Source organism: Protomyctophum parallelum (assembly GCF_964188405.1).
Source record: "Protomyctophum parallelum genome assembly, chromosome: 20".
NCBI classification, from domain to species: Eukaryota; Metazoa; Chordata; class Actinopteri; order Myctophiformes; family Myctophidae; genus Protomyctophum; species Protomyctophum parallelum.
In genome coordinates, this window is record NC_139718.1 from 29,084,830 (window position 1) to 29,102,869 (window position 18,040).

The 18,040-nt window shown below is 42.9% G+C and overlaps 1 protein-coding gene across 5 annotated transcripts in view; it reads left to right on the top strand.

The window, feature by feature from the left end:
- Positions 1–16,529, top strand: part of smoc1 (SPARC related modular calcium binding 1) — a 62,455-nt gene extending 45,926 nt beyond the window's left edge. For 4 of the 5 annotated variants that reach the window (XM_083792599.1, XM_083792601.1, XM_083792602.1 and 1 more), the window contains 4 exons: positions 1,474–1,579; positions 2,774–3,018; positions 5,129–5,162; positions 15,791–16,529. In XM_083792599.1, coding sequence (XP_083648725.1) covers positions 1,474–1,579; positions 2,774–3,018; positions 5,129–5,162; positions 15,791–15,830 — 425 coding nt within the window. In that variant the 3' untranslated portion in view covers positions 15,831–16,529. Of the gene's footprint in view, positions 1–1,473; positions 1,580–2,773; positions 3,019–5,128; positions 5,183–15,790 lie in introns of all 5 variants that reach the window. The other variant, XM_083792600.1, reaches the window with a different exon arrangement.
- Positions 16,530–18,040: the final 1,511 nt, after the last annotated feature.

An 18,040-nucleotide genomic window follows, 5' to 3' on the forward strand; every position in this document is an offset into this window, starting at 1 on the left:
AGCGACAACATTTTGAATGTGTTTTAACTCACCTGTCTTTCCATCTTTATAATCACTAGGCCGGTGGCCTTTTAGAGCCATTCATGTCGGGAACAACGCAAGTAATTCCACTTATTAATTCCACTGCTATGGAGCTCAAATGCTTCGCAAAGCTCGGCCAACAAGTTAAGTCGATGGGTCGGGTTAGCCAACCAGAGACTTTTTTTTTATGTTTCTTTTGCGGCTTTCGCCTTTATTTTATATTTTTTATAGAGGGACAGACAGTAGGCTGACAGGAAATGGGGGAGAGAGATGGGGGAGTGACATGCAGTAAAGGCCGTCGGGATCGGGAGTCGAACCCGCGGCACACTGGCAGACTTGGGCTACCGGCCAAGGTGCCTGGACCGCTGATACATTTAATCTCCTGAACACAAAGATAATTTCTGCCTCTTTCTCAGACCCACGGGCAGATAGATACAGATATTAGATTTTTCCAATTCTCTGCACTACACCTCACAGACACACAGTACACCAAGTTTGAGACCGAACGATCAGACACTGTCCAAGTTATACCAGGGACAAACTTTGTGTGATAGACTGTAACCAAATAATCTTATCATCGGTCCTATGGCCTACACACAGTATGCCCTTTTTGCCACATAGGGCACCATTCAACATACAGGGGTCGTGCTTCATAACGTCCTAATTTAACACTTGGATAAAGGTGCAGCGAAGCAGTGCATCTCAGAGCTTGTCATGTTGTAGGAATTGCTAATTGGATTCACCTGGCTGGGGCATCGGACCACCTCCCACAGAATGCCCTGAGCCAGCAGAAAGGGAATGAATAGAACCTTTGCCACAAAGGCAGGGAGTGCGGTCTAAAAGAGAGTGGGAGAGAGACCGAGAGGAAGGAAGATTGGATGAAGAAAGAAAATAAGGACCCATTGAGAAGATTAGTTTACTATGCAGTGAGCAGTGTTTGAAGTTCCTCTTTTAGAGACACAATTAGCAAGGAAAAATTTGCACTGGTTGAGCATGCTATTAAAACCCATACATCTGGGCAATTAAAGAGAGCTACCCAAGGTGTTCAGCATCATGCCATAAAACTTAACAGGTCTGCACTGCCCAACAAAGCTCTCTTATCACCGTGCACTCCTGTGCCTCCTCTCCCCATGGGCCTCAACTCTGCCCCGCTCTCTTTTCCTGAAACCCCCACAAAACACAAGCCTTTCAAACTATGCCTTTCCTGCGGGAAAAAATAGTTCCCAAGGCTTTCCTGTAATTGGTTGGTTTATCTCTTTTATGCATTAAAGGCTTTGGCTAAAATTTGCATTCTAGATTTTACTGTGGAACACCCCTGTCCCGCTTTTACATTTCTCATACTGGTTCATTTGTGCCGTGGCTTTAGAGGCACTTCGCTTAAACTGTGCCGTAACGACTCTAATTGGTTGTGGAAGGTTAATTCTGGTGTTTGTTGTCTTTGATTTGTGCCAGGCTGCCCTGAGGGAAAGAAAGTGGAATTCATTACAAGTTTGTTAGATGCCCTCACCACAGACATGGTACAGGCCATAAATTCACCAGCCCCCTCCGGTGGTGGGAGGTAAGTAATGGCCTGCACCCCACAAGATCAACTTAAAACTATAATGTATTACTCATTGTCTCCACCAGGCCGAAGGCATGGGGAGAGAGTATGTTTTGCACTGTGTGTGTCCGTCCGTCCGTGTGTGTCCGTCCGTCCATCCGTCTGTGAACAGCTAATCTCCGGCACCGTTAACCCGGTCGATGTCAAATTTTGCACACACACTTCCTGGATGCCAACGATGAACCTCTGCCCCAGAATTTCCAGAACAGCCTGTTATAGCGCCACCAGTTTTTGGACAGTACACCTACAGATTTTTTCCAAACTTCACGCAAACTGGTATACAGTATCTCTAGAGCCTTTCAACGAAACGGGTCTTTCAGATTTCTCAGACTCCATCCTGATTGGCTAAGATTGGCTTCCAAAGTTCGCAGGAGTGCTCAGTTTCAAACAAAATGCTGCAAATCATGAACACATCGTGTGATTTCCGTGAAATTGTGGACGCACATTCCCACTAGGCTGAGGAAGAAATGCCACGTGAGCATTTTCAAATCAGCCTCATGGTGGCTCTACAACAGGCGTTTCTCACACACACACACACACACACGCACACACACACACACACACACGCACACACACACACACACACACACACACACACACACACACACACACACACACACACACACACACACACACACACACACACACACACACACACACACACACACACACACACACACACACACACACACACACACAAACATGATTATATTACTCCTAAACATTTTGCCAAACATCACACACAGTACTCCTATCCTCCTGGTGGAGACCTGTGCCCAGAAGGGCACTTTTTCTAGTTAACACTGTAGAGCCTTTCCTTTGTTGCCTGAGAGTATACATTTATATTAGCCTCAGTGGGAATTTAATTAACCCCTCCTGGTAGTGTTAGTGCTCTTCATATTACAGATTCATTTCAAATATGGTAATCATCTGGTAAAAAATAAACATAATACAAAAATAAATACACAATGCTTTGCTTACGTAATTATTTATAATTTGACTGTTTCCTAGCCGATTTAAAATATACAAAAATCCTCATCTAGCCTTTTTATGACACCTTCCTCTGTCCCCAGCATCGCATCAAAGCTGAATAGGTTCATGGTGCAGTCCCAGCTCAGTCACTTGTTCTGACCCCCACATGTGTGTTCACAGGTTTGTTGAGCCCGACCCCAGCCACACCCTGGAGGAAAGAGTTGTGCAGTGGTATTTTGCCCAGTTGGATAACAACGGCAGCCATGACATCAACAAGAAAGAGCTCAAGCCCTTTAAGAGGTACCTGAAGAAGAAAGCCAAACCCAAGAAATGCGCCCGCAAGTTTACCGACTACTGTGACTTGAACAAGGACAAGGCCATCTCCCTGCAGGAGCTGAAGGGATGCCTGGGCGTCAGCAAGGAGGGTGAGTAAGGAAAATGAATGTAGAGGTCGACTTGAGTTACAGGAAGAAAGGAGACGGCAGCATGCTCCTCGATGGCCTCATGGTTAGAGAAGTAAGAGTGTTGAAAACATGGAGGCGACACATACAGACTTTTGCCTTTCATAGTTGAGCATACTTTAAATGTACCAAAGGCATTTTATAGACATTTTCCATGGATAGTGGATTAAAAAAATGACTGGTGCTGGGCAAATGTCTGATCAGCATCATTATGTTATCGATTACTTTATTTTGGAGACTATATGAACTGGACTTAACTATTTAAATATTATTGTCAGGATGCCCTTAGTTTAGTTTAGTTTATTCGCACAATAAAAACAGTAGAAAAAAAGGTAACATCAATAAAAGAGAAGTGTGTGCAGGTGAGAAAAGAAACCCAGGGAGGGCTTATATGTGGTTCTCACCAAAGATAATATACAAATAGTAAGACAAAGTAATTAAAGGTATGGAAAATAACAAAAACAACAAATACATTATTTACACTTGTTTAGTGTGTGTGGTGTGTGTGTGTGTGTGTGTGTGTGTGTGTGTGTGTGTGTGTGTGTGTGTGTGTGTGTGTGTGTGTGTGTGTGTGTGTGTGTGTGTGTGTGTGTGTGTGTGTGTGTGTGTGTGTGTGTGTGTGTGTGTGTGGTACTAAGCCTAAAGGTTAATTTATTCTTCAGCATACAGCAAGCTCTTGAGCAAAGCACTTATCCATCACCACCTGTCCACCATGCATTATGTTATGAATGTGCGTAAATGAATGTATGAAAGAAAAGAGAAAATTTGTATGGATGGTCAGCAAACCCATCGCGATTAAGTAAAAATAAAAAAGTGGCGCAATATCAAAAAGGATCCCCCATTGGCCGAATATAGAATGAATCCTTAATTGTTTTAAGATGAGAGTATTCCCTGTGTTTTAACAATTGTCAAACAAATGAGACTACTGACATTTAGGAGAGCAATATTCCCAGACTTTTCATTGGTGTTGCTTGGTATTTCATTATAATGACTTCATTAAAAAGCGATCATCTGTCATTTGGCGGGGAAGGAATGAACTAACTCTGTGATGTATGTGACAAACAGATGTGCTGGCAGTCCAAAACGAGGTGCACTGACTTCTCCACTCAGCACGAGCTTTAATGCAGTAGACTAGACTCACAAGAGTATCTCTAGACACTGTCTGGGCTATGAGCTTGGAAAAACTCATTGTGGCTTCACAGTTTAGCCTTTAATAAAGATTGTTAGCATCTGTCAGAGGGCCTTAGACTAAATTGCTGTCAGTTAAAAATAGTGCATCTGTATATAAAGTAAAACTAATAATAATAATAATAATACATTTGCGAATGACTCAAGGAATACTTATTATTGGTTGCACACTTTCGTACTTACGTACGCATACGCACGCACGCACGCATATGTGCTCTTTTAAATGTACAGAAATAAAGTTTACTTACTTACTATATAATTAATCTGAACAGGAGCTCAGGTAAATAACAGCTTTCGGTTTCAAGAGTTTAATCCTCAAGGAGCTCACTCAACACATCCATATGCACTTTCAAATCAAGTGAGAAGAAAAACATGAACCATAATATGTGGTTTTGCGATACACCAACAGTAAAGTATTTTTCTTGTAAACGGAGGGACTCATACTGCATTCAAGAAATTCACTTTCACCATGGGACCCAGTCTAATAAAAACATATTAATATTCCTGACAAGTGTGGTCCCATCTGAAACATTCAGGGTCCCAACCCACATTCTTTATGAGCAGTCGTAGAGCAGTATATTGAGACCCCCCAGGTGGACACCAGGCCATTTTGAGGGGTATGTTAGATGAATTATGGAATTTTAAAACAAACTTTTAACACCATTCTCTCAGTCAGTCCATTACACATGGCAGACAGCCAGAACTAACTTGTGATGCCACTATCCCACTGCCCATTTACTGGAACAATCAATCAAAAAAATATATACATCTATCTTAATTTATCTTAAATTACAGCTTAACATCATATAGTATCATTTCTGATCATATTTCCTCACCAGTTGACATTTGTATGTTTTGTTCTGGTTTTTGTTTCTCTCACATGCAGGTGGCCCTACAAGCAGCATCAGCCAAGGGACAAGGCAAGGGACAAATTTGTTCAGTAAGGCAAACTAATATGCTTTCACTAACCCTGCTCTGTAGATCAGCTTGAGGCATAATCCATTAACTTCCATAGCGATGACATATGCGAGTTTGCACTGGAATAGTGTAGAATGATCATCTGTTCATATGCAAAGCTTTAGAAATGTTTATTATATGATTCCGTATAATCCACGTAACTTCAAATTCGACACACGCATTCCACACCCCCACAGGGAGTGCAGTGCCCAATCTGTTTCAATCATTAATCCTATTGGGATTGAAGTAGGGACGTCATGAGGTGCGCTCACCACTGGTGATGCCAATGACATCACCACTGGCATCACCAGGAACCTCATTGCCTGTTAATAATGATGTTGCCAGAGATGCTGGTCCCTGAATAGGCTACGGTCTTAAACAAGAGAGGACACGACATACATTCCCCGACATGCATACATACCTAGCCGATCGCAGTACTTGCGCGCTCTGCTTGCACAAGTAATAACACTGAGGATTGTACAGTGTAGATTGGGGTCCTAGAGAGAAAATCATATCAAATTGGGGTCTGTTGCCTAATGCATATCAAACTGGGGGGTTGAGAATCGCTGAAATAGAGCATGTTGTTTGTGTTCAGCTCTCCATCACCTTTTTCCCTACATTTCCTCTTGTGGAAACGGACACCATCTGGTGACAGCATGGTCCCACTGCTCTGCTTCACGCTTCACCTCCACCCTCTCTCTCTCTCATCATTCACTTTAATCCTATGGTATAGCTGGAATGTTGGGGTTAGCAGCGATGTTCATCGTGGCTTCTCCTGCTCTTCCTGCGCTCCTTCCTCATCCTTCCGGAGGCTGTGTAATGCAGCGGAGGATGCAGATTAACAAAACAGAGAGTCAAAGTAAATATCTAAGCTCCTGTGTACCTTGCTGCTGCTGGTGTCACAGCCTCCCTATTGCTCCCTATAGAGGGTATGCACATGCATAAAGTGAATGGCAAAGTGAGTGACAAAGTGAGTTTAATGTTGTTTATCATCGTTTAATGCAATCAAATACAACTTTTCTGTTCGAATGTATGGGCTATCAAGGCCAGAAAGTAGTTTTTTGCCACTTGATGGTGATGTCACGTGCATACCCTCTATAGAGTGTGATGCTATATTTATGCCTGGTTGAGTGCTGTTCTCTCTCATTGAAAATAGTAGCTCTACAGGCTCAGAATGCATTATAAACTTGTAGATCAGCTATTTTCGGTGCACAACTATTACTCACACTTAAGCCAATCAAGTCATTTTTCTGGACTGCATCTTATGAACACTGTTTTCGCGTTCCCATTTATGCTCTCCTCTTATGTTTCTTTCGAGTTGCTAAGGTTTTGTCTTCTATGTGCTTGTCTTTCGGTTCAGTTAACTTAATCTCCCCTCTTTCTTTCCTTGCACACAACAGTGGAGAGTTTGTACTAGTGATGGGAGATTAATCGGCAAACACATCGGTATCAGCCGATTCTATTTGTTTTTAGATTAATCGGCATCGGTTTGATTAATCAATTAGACCGATTAATTAATCGGTCCGATTAATCGGTCTGACTTTACTGATAAACAAGCCCAAAGTAACAGCTTGAACCGATCTACAAGCTCACAATATTAAATATAAAGGTATTAAAGTTAAATTTGACTTGCCTCCAGTGCAGATATGCTGTTACATGTATTTTTCAGAATGAAAAGATTATTATAATTTTTTAATACAGAATGAGATCATATCGACATCGCTTATCGGCCATAACAGCAATTAATTATATTGGCCAAAATGTCTTATCGGCACATCCCTAGTTTGTACAGTAAGATGTATTTCTCTGTCTCTCTCTCTCTCCTCTCTCTCGCACGCATGCATGCACGTGAGCTTTCTGTCAGTCTTTCTTGCTACAGTATACTGTATGTCTTCCATCCATCTTTCTCTGTCGTCTGTTCTCCCACCTCCTCTGTCGTTACATTATTAGTCCCATCGGTGCTGTTGACTCTGGCCCGCGCGCGTGCCTTGCTAAGCGCCGTGGAGTACTTAGGTCATGTGTTTACCCTGGCGCCACCCGCGTCGGAGGCTCGGAGAACAGGGCTGCTTGGAGCGCGCATAACGTCAGGGGCCTCACGGGCCCTGGGCACAGTTGCCAGGATAAACAGCCACGCTGCTGTTGACAGAGAAAGGGGGCTTGGCCCTGCATGCCAGGTCCAGGTCTTTGCACATGCATGTAGAGAGGGTTTGTTTTTAAGCCGCACTGCGGCTGGCCTCACCTTCATGGTTAGGACCTGGAGGTAAATGGTCTGACAGCTTTATATGGGTCCTTATGCTGCCACTCAGACTCTCCTCCTGGCAATAGACGAGGCTGGATGGAGGGAGAGAAGAGGAAGTGAGAGAAAGTGATAGAGCGAGAAAAAACTGAGGTTGGGGTGGGGGTCTGCATGGGAAAAGCGGGAGTCTGGAGGAACATATGGCATCATTCTGCCTTGACTAAGATAGACTGCCATTGTGTCTGATCAGTCAGGTATGCCTAGTTCTGTTTAAGCCTATGCAGCTTCACCTGTTTCCCTTCAATTCTTGATTGTTTTGCCAGGCATTAAATCTTATCATGTTCGGTCATCGTTCTGGATCTCATCGGCGCTGTCGGAGTGAAAGTGCTGTCAGGAGATATTTGCAGAAACACTTGCCTCTTCATAAGGGATTGTGGGCATGAGTGGGGTGGGGGTTCTTTTTCTTTGGGGGGGGGGAGGGAACATCTGTGAACGGCTCCTCTTTCTCGACATATTGGCAGCGACGCAGGAAAACATCTGAATACCTTGTGTGTGTCTTGGAGCGTTGGGCCGGGTGGCATCCATGACTCTGAGAGGAGTCTGTGGAAACCACAATGTGGGCCAGATTTGTAGCTGAACCCCAGGGCTTCCCATGTGCAGTAAACCATTCTCACACTCAGCCAACGTTAGCCAGTCAGTGTCCAAGCCATGGGAGACCCAACAGGATGCCCGGATGTTGGTAAAGCCGCGCCAAAGCTTTCCCTCATCCACCATAACGAATTAAATATATTAAAAGTTAATGTCTCCATTAAAGTTGTTGGTGTGGGAGGGAGCTTCAGAGTTTATGATGTTCTCACCAATAGAAAGCCTAATCCCATTCGGGAAGATACACATTGCTGCAAAAACATTCACACTCAGGTACTCAAATACAAATGCACACACACACACACACACACACACACACACACACACACACTCACACTCACACTCACACATACACACACATGTACACAACATAACTCACTTTAATGCTCCTCTGTTATTTTTTATCCTTTTTGGACCAAGAAGACTTCAGGTGGGCAATCACAGCATGTATCCTTCTTACACAGACCTGAGTTCTGTTTACAAAGCTTTTATATCTTCCAGGAATCTTGAGTATCAGTTGATATTGCTGGAAGGGCAAATTTGGATTTGAGAGCCGGCTTCACCCTCTCTTTCCATGAAGAGATATTATATAGGGGCACAGTAAAACCTGGGGACGACGGGACCCCCTGTTGGTAACAGATCAGAGCGAGTTGTGGTTCTGTCATCCCTGTTGGTAACAGATCAGAGCGAGTTGTGGTTCTGTCATCCCTGTTGGTAACAGATCAGAGCGAGTTGTGGTTCTGTCATCCCTGTTGGTAACAGATCAGAGCGAGTTGTGGTTCTGTCATCCCTGTTTGTGTGTTAAGAGCTCTCAACCACCCCCCTCCCCCCCCCTCTCTTCAAATCTTCTCCCCTCTCCAGCTCTCCTCATCCTTGTCTTCTTTCTTGTCCTTTCACTAGGGGTTTCGGATTATCAGCCCATATCAAGACCATGCAATGCAAATGTCCTACATATTGATGTTGTTGTCAGTCATTGTCCGACGTTGCGTTGGTCACGTTATCCGATTACTAACCCTAACCCTAACCTCAGTCTTAACCGGCCACGTAAGTAATCAAAGTTGTTGCTCCATTTCATGGTCTGAGCAGGTAGTTGGAGCAGGTAGTTGGGCGCTACCAGAGCATATTGGTGATGATCGGTTGATAACATCCGAAGCGGGTGCTTTCATCTTCTCTTCTCTTCTCTTCTCTTCTCTTCTCTTCTCTTCTCTTCTCTTCTCTTCTCTTCTCTTCTCTTCTCTTCTCTTCTCTTCTCTTCTCTTCTCTTCTCTTCTCCTGTTTGTCCTGGCTGTGTCCATCATTAGGCGGGATGAAAGAAGCCTTTTATGAAGCGGGCCTGGCACAGAGGCTCCAGGACCATTAGGGAACACCACTGACTGTCCTCTCAGAGCCAACAGCAATTACTCCACACCGGTTGTATTTTAATTACTGTGACGTCAGCTCGAGCACCGTCTGTTTTACATGCTAATGCAGGCCACTGGAAAAGGCAGCAGGAAATCAGACAAGGTGCATATCTAGTGTCATTATGCTCAGAGTTAATGCATGCTTGACTGTTACTACAAACTCAAATAGTGTATAAATGTAACCAAATGGACCCATAATTTAGTGCAGTAGAGTGTAATGTTACCATTTCTGTCAACCATTACAGTACACTGCCATGTGTCACATTTTACATTTACAGTACAATGGCTGATACTCTTGAAACTAATTTAACTGAATTTGTTGAGTATAGTTGAGTTGAGTGTGACATATCGCTCAACAAGAATGACGCTAAACACGAGCTAAACACAGCACTGAAGCATAAATTAGCCTTTAACAAGAGCAACTAACAACAACATAACAAGCTTCAGTTTGCCTATTTAAAAGGGGTGGGCTGTGACAAGAAAAGTTAAGTAGAGTGGTGCAAAGTCGGCCGCCATGTTTCAGAAACAGGAGCCAGTCCCTTGCCCTACTCCATGTCCTTTAGCCCAGGTCTCTTTCTACTGAGCCTGCCAGTATACAGATACAGGTATACCATGATTACCTGCTCCCAAGCTAGGGCTTCTTTATTGGACATTCCCTTGTGAGACGAAATGATTCACCCGCCAGACAGGGTCCGCTTTCAGCTCTTTATCGTGAGTGGGGCCAAGGTGTCCGGGGAGAGACCTGGGATGCTTTGTGTTGTTGATGGCGCAGACAGTGTCCTCAGTGACTGGTAGAAGAGAAGGTAGAAGAGCATTTGACACAGTGGAGCCTAGTAATTGCCAACATGATTGACAACAGTATATTGGGCCCTGCTACTGTACAGTTCTGTAAATAAGTACAGTAACAGAGACATAGATCTGTGTCTCAAGAAAGCCGCCATGACTTCTGCTATGAGGAACAATGGAATGCAATGCTCAAATGAAATGTACAGATGTAGCCAGCCATTACAATCACTGCATGATTGTTGTACTGCTTTAATATTGCATCAGTGAGAAGAGTTTGTAAAAGAAAAAAAAGAAATGTGTTACTGTGTTAGCACTTGTACTGTTGTACTGGATAATAGATGCAGGGAAAACACAAAACTAGATCCCATCTCATCTTTATCTTACATCATCTTACAACCCCACAATGACACAATGGATTTATTAGGTGAAACAAATTGGGGATCATAGCTTTCACCTGCATTCACCAAGTCTGTCTATTTCATTGGAAGACCAGGCCTTGATATTTTGTGCAATCAACAATGTAGGCCAGGGTATACTGTATACGTGTGTCTGTCTGAGGTGAGGGGATTACATTGGGGCTCTGCAAAACCTCCTTCACTTTGGAAAACTATAAAAAATAGAATCAGCTAGCAATCTTCATAGCTTTGATAATAAGCACTGACAGGAAGCACACCTGCAGCTCCCTGCCCCCACAGCCTAGTACATGCACGCACGCACAGTGTGTATGAGTTCTCTGGGGCCTGAGAAGGACCCCTCTGCTCCTCTGCCTCCCCCCACAGGGAGAGGGGTTCTATTCCCTTCTCTGACAGCCATCTGTAAGCAATCTGGATTCTTTACCCATCTCCTTTCCTCAGATCCCAGACCCCTCTCTCTCTCTCTCTCTCTCTCTCTCTCTCTCTGTCTCGTTTTGAGTTTGTGTCTGTCTGTCTGTCTGTCTGTCTGTCTGTCTGTCTGTCTGTCTGTCTGTCTGTCTGTCTCTCTCTCTCTCTGTCTCTCTGTCAATGTCTCTTTCCCTCCTTCTTGCTATTGTCTGTCTCACTAATCTCAGGCTCTCCATCTCTCTCCGTCTCTGTCTCTTTCCCTCTCTCTGATTGATATACCCAGAAGGACACCCATCCTGTTGTAAAGTATTCTGTCCCATGCAGCATGAGGTGTGTGTGTGTGTGTGTGTGTGTGCGTGTGTGCGTGCGTGCGTGCGTGCGTGCGTGCGTGTGTGTGTGTGTGTGTGTGTGTGTGTGGGGGGGGGTGGTGACCACACTGTACGATATTGGTTGTATTAATGTCATCCCTGACCCAATTTCCACATCTTAGCATAATCGTGGTCAAGGCCAGGCCGTAAAAACATGTTAAGCTAGTACTTCCGCGTCTCCTAAAGCGTCTCCTGCCGACAACCTGATGTAGATACTGTAGTGCAGTCAGGTCGGGAGTTCTAGTCGGACGTCGATTACCAACCGAGCATGTTTGGTCGGTAGAGCCCATCGTTGTTGTGTCTTGAGCTGGTGAATAGGGGGATATAGGGGGCACTGTAGACCTCTCGTCTGCTACTGGTGTAGCCATGGATCACACAGCGCTCGTCATGTTTCCGCCAGGGCTACTACTGGTGCGGCAGCAGCAAGACTATTATAAGCCAGAGACATTTGCCCGACATTTGAACTAGATACCATATTCTCAACTCTCAATTCCTATTCCTATCGATCAACTGCAAAGCAAAGCTAGCACGAAATTTATCTATTTTTCTTTTGGTCCGAGTTGAGTGTCACCAGATTCTTCTGTGAGTGAAACAAGCGACCAGGTCTATTTAAACAAACCCAAAAGAAGCGACAACTTGAGCTGAAAGGCAGGCAATGAGTTAAGCGACAACTAAAAAACAAGCAAAACTAACTAAAACTAAAGCAATCTGCACCTATGAATATTTACAAGTGACTTTACAGGAAAACAAGCCATAATGAATAAGCAGACCTGGCAGGCTGTTGTAGACCAATGCTGCAGACTACTGCCGCCTCCTGGTGTGGAGAGTCATGTTATCTCATTTGCTCAAAACAATGTGCCATTTGGTGGCCGACAGTTTATGCTGAACTAAATGCCAGTCTGTTGTAGTCTAAAGTAGTTGGTTTGGTGGAGAGTCACCTTTAAGGGACGGTCATTGTGTTTGTTAACAAACTGCTACCTTTACTGGAAGAAGTACTGAGGCAATTTGACCAGTTCATTGATTGAATAAAATTACAATGGATTTTAGATATTATCAGCTCCCTTTGAAGAATTACCAGCCTGTGCTATCCTGTCTATACTACTAAGTAAATATACCAGTAGGACGCCCTGAGGGCGAGAAGCGACCTCGCCCTTTAGGGCGTGCACTCATCGGCCTGGATGACGGTAGACTGCTGGGCGAGCACTGGCGCTTTGGCATGGGGGGTCAGATCAACATATGGAATTAATTCTGATCTGGCCATATATGGAGCGTGTCTTGAGTGTACAGGGTTTGATGAGGTCAGATCAACATACTGTATTTAATGTCAGAACAGGAAGGACGGGTGGGGAGGGATCAACATATGGAATGTCAGAACAGGTCAGCTCCATATCTAAGGGTTTGTGATTTGAGGTCAGATGTAGAGTTGCTGGCCAGCTCCATATATGCAGATCTAGGTGATGATCCAGTCTTCTCCATGTATGGTTATCCAAGGTTAGATGAGGTCAGTGTCGTGATCTTCATATATGGAGATAGCCATATATGGTGGCGTGATGTGTCACGAGGCGTTGACCATATATGGCATGCATGTCCTGCTGATTTGCTGCATTTTAACCATCCTCTGTAAAACCTTAGCATCTTCTGTACCAGGCAGTGATGCAGCCAGTTGGGATAGTTGGAATACTCTATGGTACTCTTTACAGAGTATACTGGAATCCATGTGAACCTCTTCAGTCTGCAGAGCAAGAAGCCCTGTTGTCTCGTCTGTCTCTCTGCACTGCAGACCTGTTTATGTGGATGAGGGCATTGTGTTCCCTGCAGGTCCCTGTAGACCACGATCATACAATTAACAATTTATAATCATGCTCAGGGCTCGACAGTGCGACTAGGTAGTCGCATATGCTACTAAAAATAGCACCGTGCGAGTTGTAGTCATTAAGTCATGTGAATCCCTTGACTCCTTCAAAACCGCTCTCAAAGGGCACCTACGGATGGCTGCAATTCGAAACTGGCCTCTGTAAAATCTGAATCCCCCCCCCCCCCCCCATTTTCCCTCACTGTATATTATATCTTTTCCCTTTTTTGCTTCCCATATGATGAATTCCTGTTCTGTACTTTAGCTACATAGAAATGTCTATTTGTATGTCTCTAAATGTCTGTATGTCTTTAAATGTTTTGATGAATTGAACAATGTGGACCCTGTTGTAAACAAGTGTAATGCTTAATTGGGTCGTCCACTCACAGTTGACAGTCTTTGTATTGAGTTTGTGCTTAAAATGTACTGTAAATTCTACAAACTGTTAATAAATATTTCAATCAATCAATCAAAGTAGAATTCAATTTGTAGCACTGGTGCGACTACAGAATTTGACCTTCAATCGTGATAAAGACAATTAAGGCTCTGATCCCGCAATACACATTCTATTACTTTCAGTTCTATACCTACATTTATATTTGTAGTACGGCGGTGTCGTTCGCCAAAAAGAGCAGATCTACAAGCTAACGACTCGATGCATCCTTAGCTTGAAGATCTGTTCCCCTTGCTTCCACCGCACAGCCCTCGGCCCTCCCCATTTTAGCACTCCGTGCTCATGTGCTGTGTGTCTGTTGTTCCCAGTCGCAAGCAGCACAGAGCGTCAGAGTGAACGCAGCATGATAGCGTCCCCGACACGTTGAATACTAAACTTACCGGTATTTGTAAAGTTCGAACGCCAACTTTTAACCAAACGCGGGAGAAACACTGTGCACGGCTGCACACACAAATAAAGATTGCACGCGCGCGCGCACATGACGGATTATTATCGATCAAAACAATCCTTAGCGTCGCTTTTAAAAGCATGTGTTGCACAGCATGAATGATATTAGTAATCACCGACCTGGCTGGATAAATATCTGTGGTCCATCCATTGTGTGACCTGCTTAACGAGCAACGGTAGGCAGCCGAGTAAGTTACCAGCTTAGTAAATATAGTCTACTGTAGCTGTGTGTCAGATGTTCTGTCTGAAGCAGTCAAAGCCAAGGAGAATGTTACAATTTAATTCACAATCGAGCATCTTGCCCTGCATCGAATATAACATGATAGAACAGCTGCAGCAGGATAAAAACGGATACTAGTCTGTCTATCCATCCATGCATCCATGAGCAACATCGATAGATAGCTATATAGATAATAATTTAATTTATCTATCTATCTATCTGCATAAATAAACAAAAAAATAAAAATTATATCCTGATGAATATCAATATTTTGATAATTGCTGAAAATATATTGTGATATAATATTTTACCATATTGCCCGTCCCTACCTCATATCACTTTATTAAAGAAAAATCACACCTGGGTGAAGTGAGGGACACTCTTATCATCATACATCATCATGAATAATCTCGTACATCAGAATACCTAGCTGTGATTGGTTTAATAGCTGATTTGCTCGTTTGCATATGACGTATACATTTTCCTTTCAATGTCAATGGCATTTAATGTTTTGATGGGACAAGATTTAGTGGACATTTGACCTGAATTCCCCTTTCATTGTCAATGGCAAATCATGAGTGTGTGGGGAGTCTGGGACTAAAGCTATGTATACCGGTATACATAGGAGGGGCTAGCGCCCCTCAAAAACACATTATTTGATAACTTTTCATCGTGCTCCTAAAATAATTTGTGTGCTACTAGATTTTTCAACTTAGACGTGCTACTTGGAAAAATGCTAAGCGTCAAGCCCTGATCATGCTTTGTTTTGCTAAATTAGCTGATCCAGAATGCCGCAGCACTAGGCATGTAACGATATATCGTATATCGTGATATATCGATTCAAACAGGTCACGATTTAATTTTTTTAATTAATTATTTTAGGGTCGCTAGTGAATTATGGTGTGTGTGTGATATGAAATGTGATCTTAGCATAATCACAGTAAGCCTTAATTATATTCATCATATTCAAAGGCTTTTGGAGATGAAGAGTGTTGATTTGAATTAAAAGAAATGTTTGGCTGTGTGTGTGTGTGTGTGTGTGTGTGTGTGTGTGTGTGTGTGTGTGTGTGTGTGTGTGTGTGTGTGTGTGTGTGTGTGTGTGTGTGTGTGTGTGTGTGTGTGTGTGTGTGTGTGTGTGTGTGTGTGTGTGTGTGTGTGTGTGTGTGTGTGTGTGTGTGTGTGTGTGTGTGTGTGCATATCTGTATCTATGTCTGTCTGAATGAGCTAAGAAACATTGAGGAATGCCTTTTCTTGTCACGCAACGATTATGTGTGCAAGCGCATCTGTGCATCGGATACTTAAACAGACGAGTAATAGTATTCTCCCCACCCCCCTCTGTTCCTCCTGCCTGTGTATTCCCAGTAGGTCGTCTGGTGTGAGAAGAGAAGGTTCCAGGAGCTGAGACAAGAGCAGAGGGCACAGAGGGAAGGCATCTGTACGCTCACTGACAGGAAAAGAGAAAGACGGAGCAGAAAAATTAAGTTCCTGAGGTTTTTTTCTTTAAGAAAGGTGAAACACAAAAAAGAAGCAGCGCCAAAATATTTGCACTTTCTCCTCCCAATGTTTGATGTGTTATGTTTGTACATGTGTTTTGACGTTTATCTTATTTCTTTTGATGTGACTTAAAAAAGTCCACATAAGGAGAATATGTAACTAAAAGATGTCAGACTTGTCACTGGAACATCAAGTAGGCCTACGTTATAATGTAACCCTATCACATTTGTCCTTTGTTTGCATTCAGCTCTCCCCATAAATACAGTAACAACAACTAATGGTGTTCAGCTATTGTAGCGATTAACTGTTGACTATCTACCTGCCTTTTAAGAGTAGCTGCATACCAAGTAAAAGAGGTCCATACAGCGGGTCCTGTAATAACGTTCAACAAGGAATAGCCCAAATGTCCTGCCCTAAAAATATTTCCCTTTGAGTTCTGCTCCGTAGATAGAGAATGTTACTCTGAGAGTGTACTGTGCGTCCACACTACACTCTTAAGTTACATTAGCACTGAGGATTTTACTGCTTATACCCATATTTCAAACAAATGTCTTCTGTAACTGCATATCAGCTGCAATTATTGTGCATATTAAAAATTAAGCTGTGAGAGTGAAGTCGAAAGTATTAGCACAGAAGTTAGCTATACAAATATCTTTGCACTGTGTGGTACAATATTGAAACGGTACGCTTCAGTGATGGAGAATGAGAGCCAGGTGAGCCAGCCAGATGTTGGTAGAGGTTCTATAGGGTTTCAACAGACACACTTGTGCTATATGCTTGAATTCTTACATGTACAATTCTAGCATTATACAAACTGTACTGTGCAACTGTACATAGCATGTTGTATGTGAAATATTTCAACATACCACATTCGAACCATGCTGAAACCTGAATCGTTGGATCATAGCTGTATTCTATCTATGTTGGGTGTTTGTTTTTTGTTTTTTTTGTTTTTTAATGTTAGTATTCAACACATTTCCAGTGAGAATTTTGACAATGATGATGGCCACTAAATCCAAACTTCAATGTATTGATGGTGGAGGAAAGTGCACCCTCCAGGTTATTCTGAGACAGGCTTCTGATCATCCAGCAACAGATGGACATTTTCAGACAGCAGGGCATTGGCTTTAGTAAGTTCATCATGGACAATCTGACTTCAGAGTTTCCAAGACGTTATACCTCATATAACTCATAGATTCCTATCCAGAACATGCACTCACAGATAATCAGCAACCCCACAGCAAACCTTTATATTAATCCATGGTAGGTTAAGTGCAAGGGCACTTTAATGGTGGGTATTGAGGGAGTGTTGGACAATCACTTCTTAATGTAACCTTTAACCACTTCTGCCCCAACATTTTGTTAGCATATCATCATGCTGACCTTTTGCATGGTGGAAGGCTTTGAGATTAAATGGCATTGTTAGCAAGATTGCAAGTGTACAAAACGGCGGCACTTGTTCCTTGTGTATCAAAAGAACACTTAACACGCAAATATTTGGAGCGGGACCACCTAATTGTAGACATCGCAAATAAGTTGTTAAAATGCCGTAGGGTGATCTATTATTTGTATACAGGAACATAACTGAGCAGGGGTAAATGACTGCTAAGGTTACGGGGAAAAAAATAACATGACGTAATATTGTTCCTCCCATTTGGACATGACTCTTTCTAAATTGGAAAGACGTGAGTTGAGTCGCTGTTGTGGTTTGAACGCTAGAATGTTTTTGTTTATATATTTGTTTCACATATCCCTTGAGAGTCATGGCTCATGAAAGTAACGCAAGAAGGCTCCCTTTGTAAATATGTAAATAATTTGTTATTTTTTTCTTTGTTTGTTTTACTATTTCATTGTGGGGCTTGGTGATTCTCACAAACTTTCTATAAGCAGTTCCATCCTTGCTTTGTGTAGGAAATACAATCTCCTCTGTATTTACATTTTGTTGAACGTTAGACAGTAGCAAAGTCACCACAATGAAACACACCATGCCTTTGCCTTATGCTAACACTGACAACAGGATTATTTTAAGTTTATTTTTTTCCTCATTTGAACTTTATGCTGACATCACTATAAATAAATAGTATGACCTGGAGCACATCACACTAGTATCACAGATTC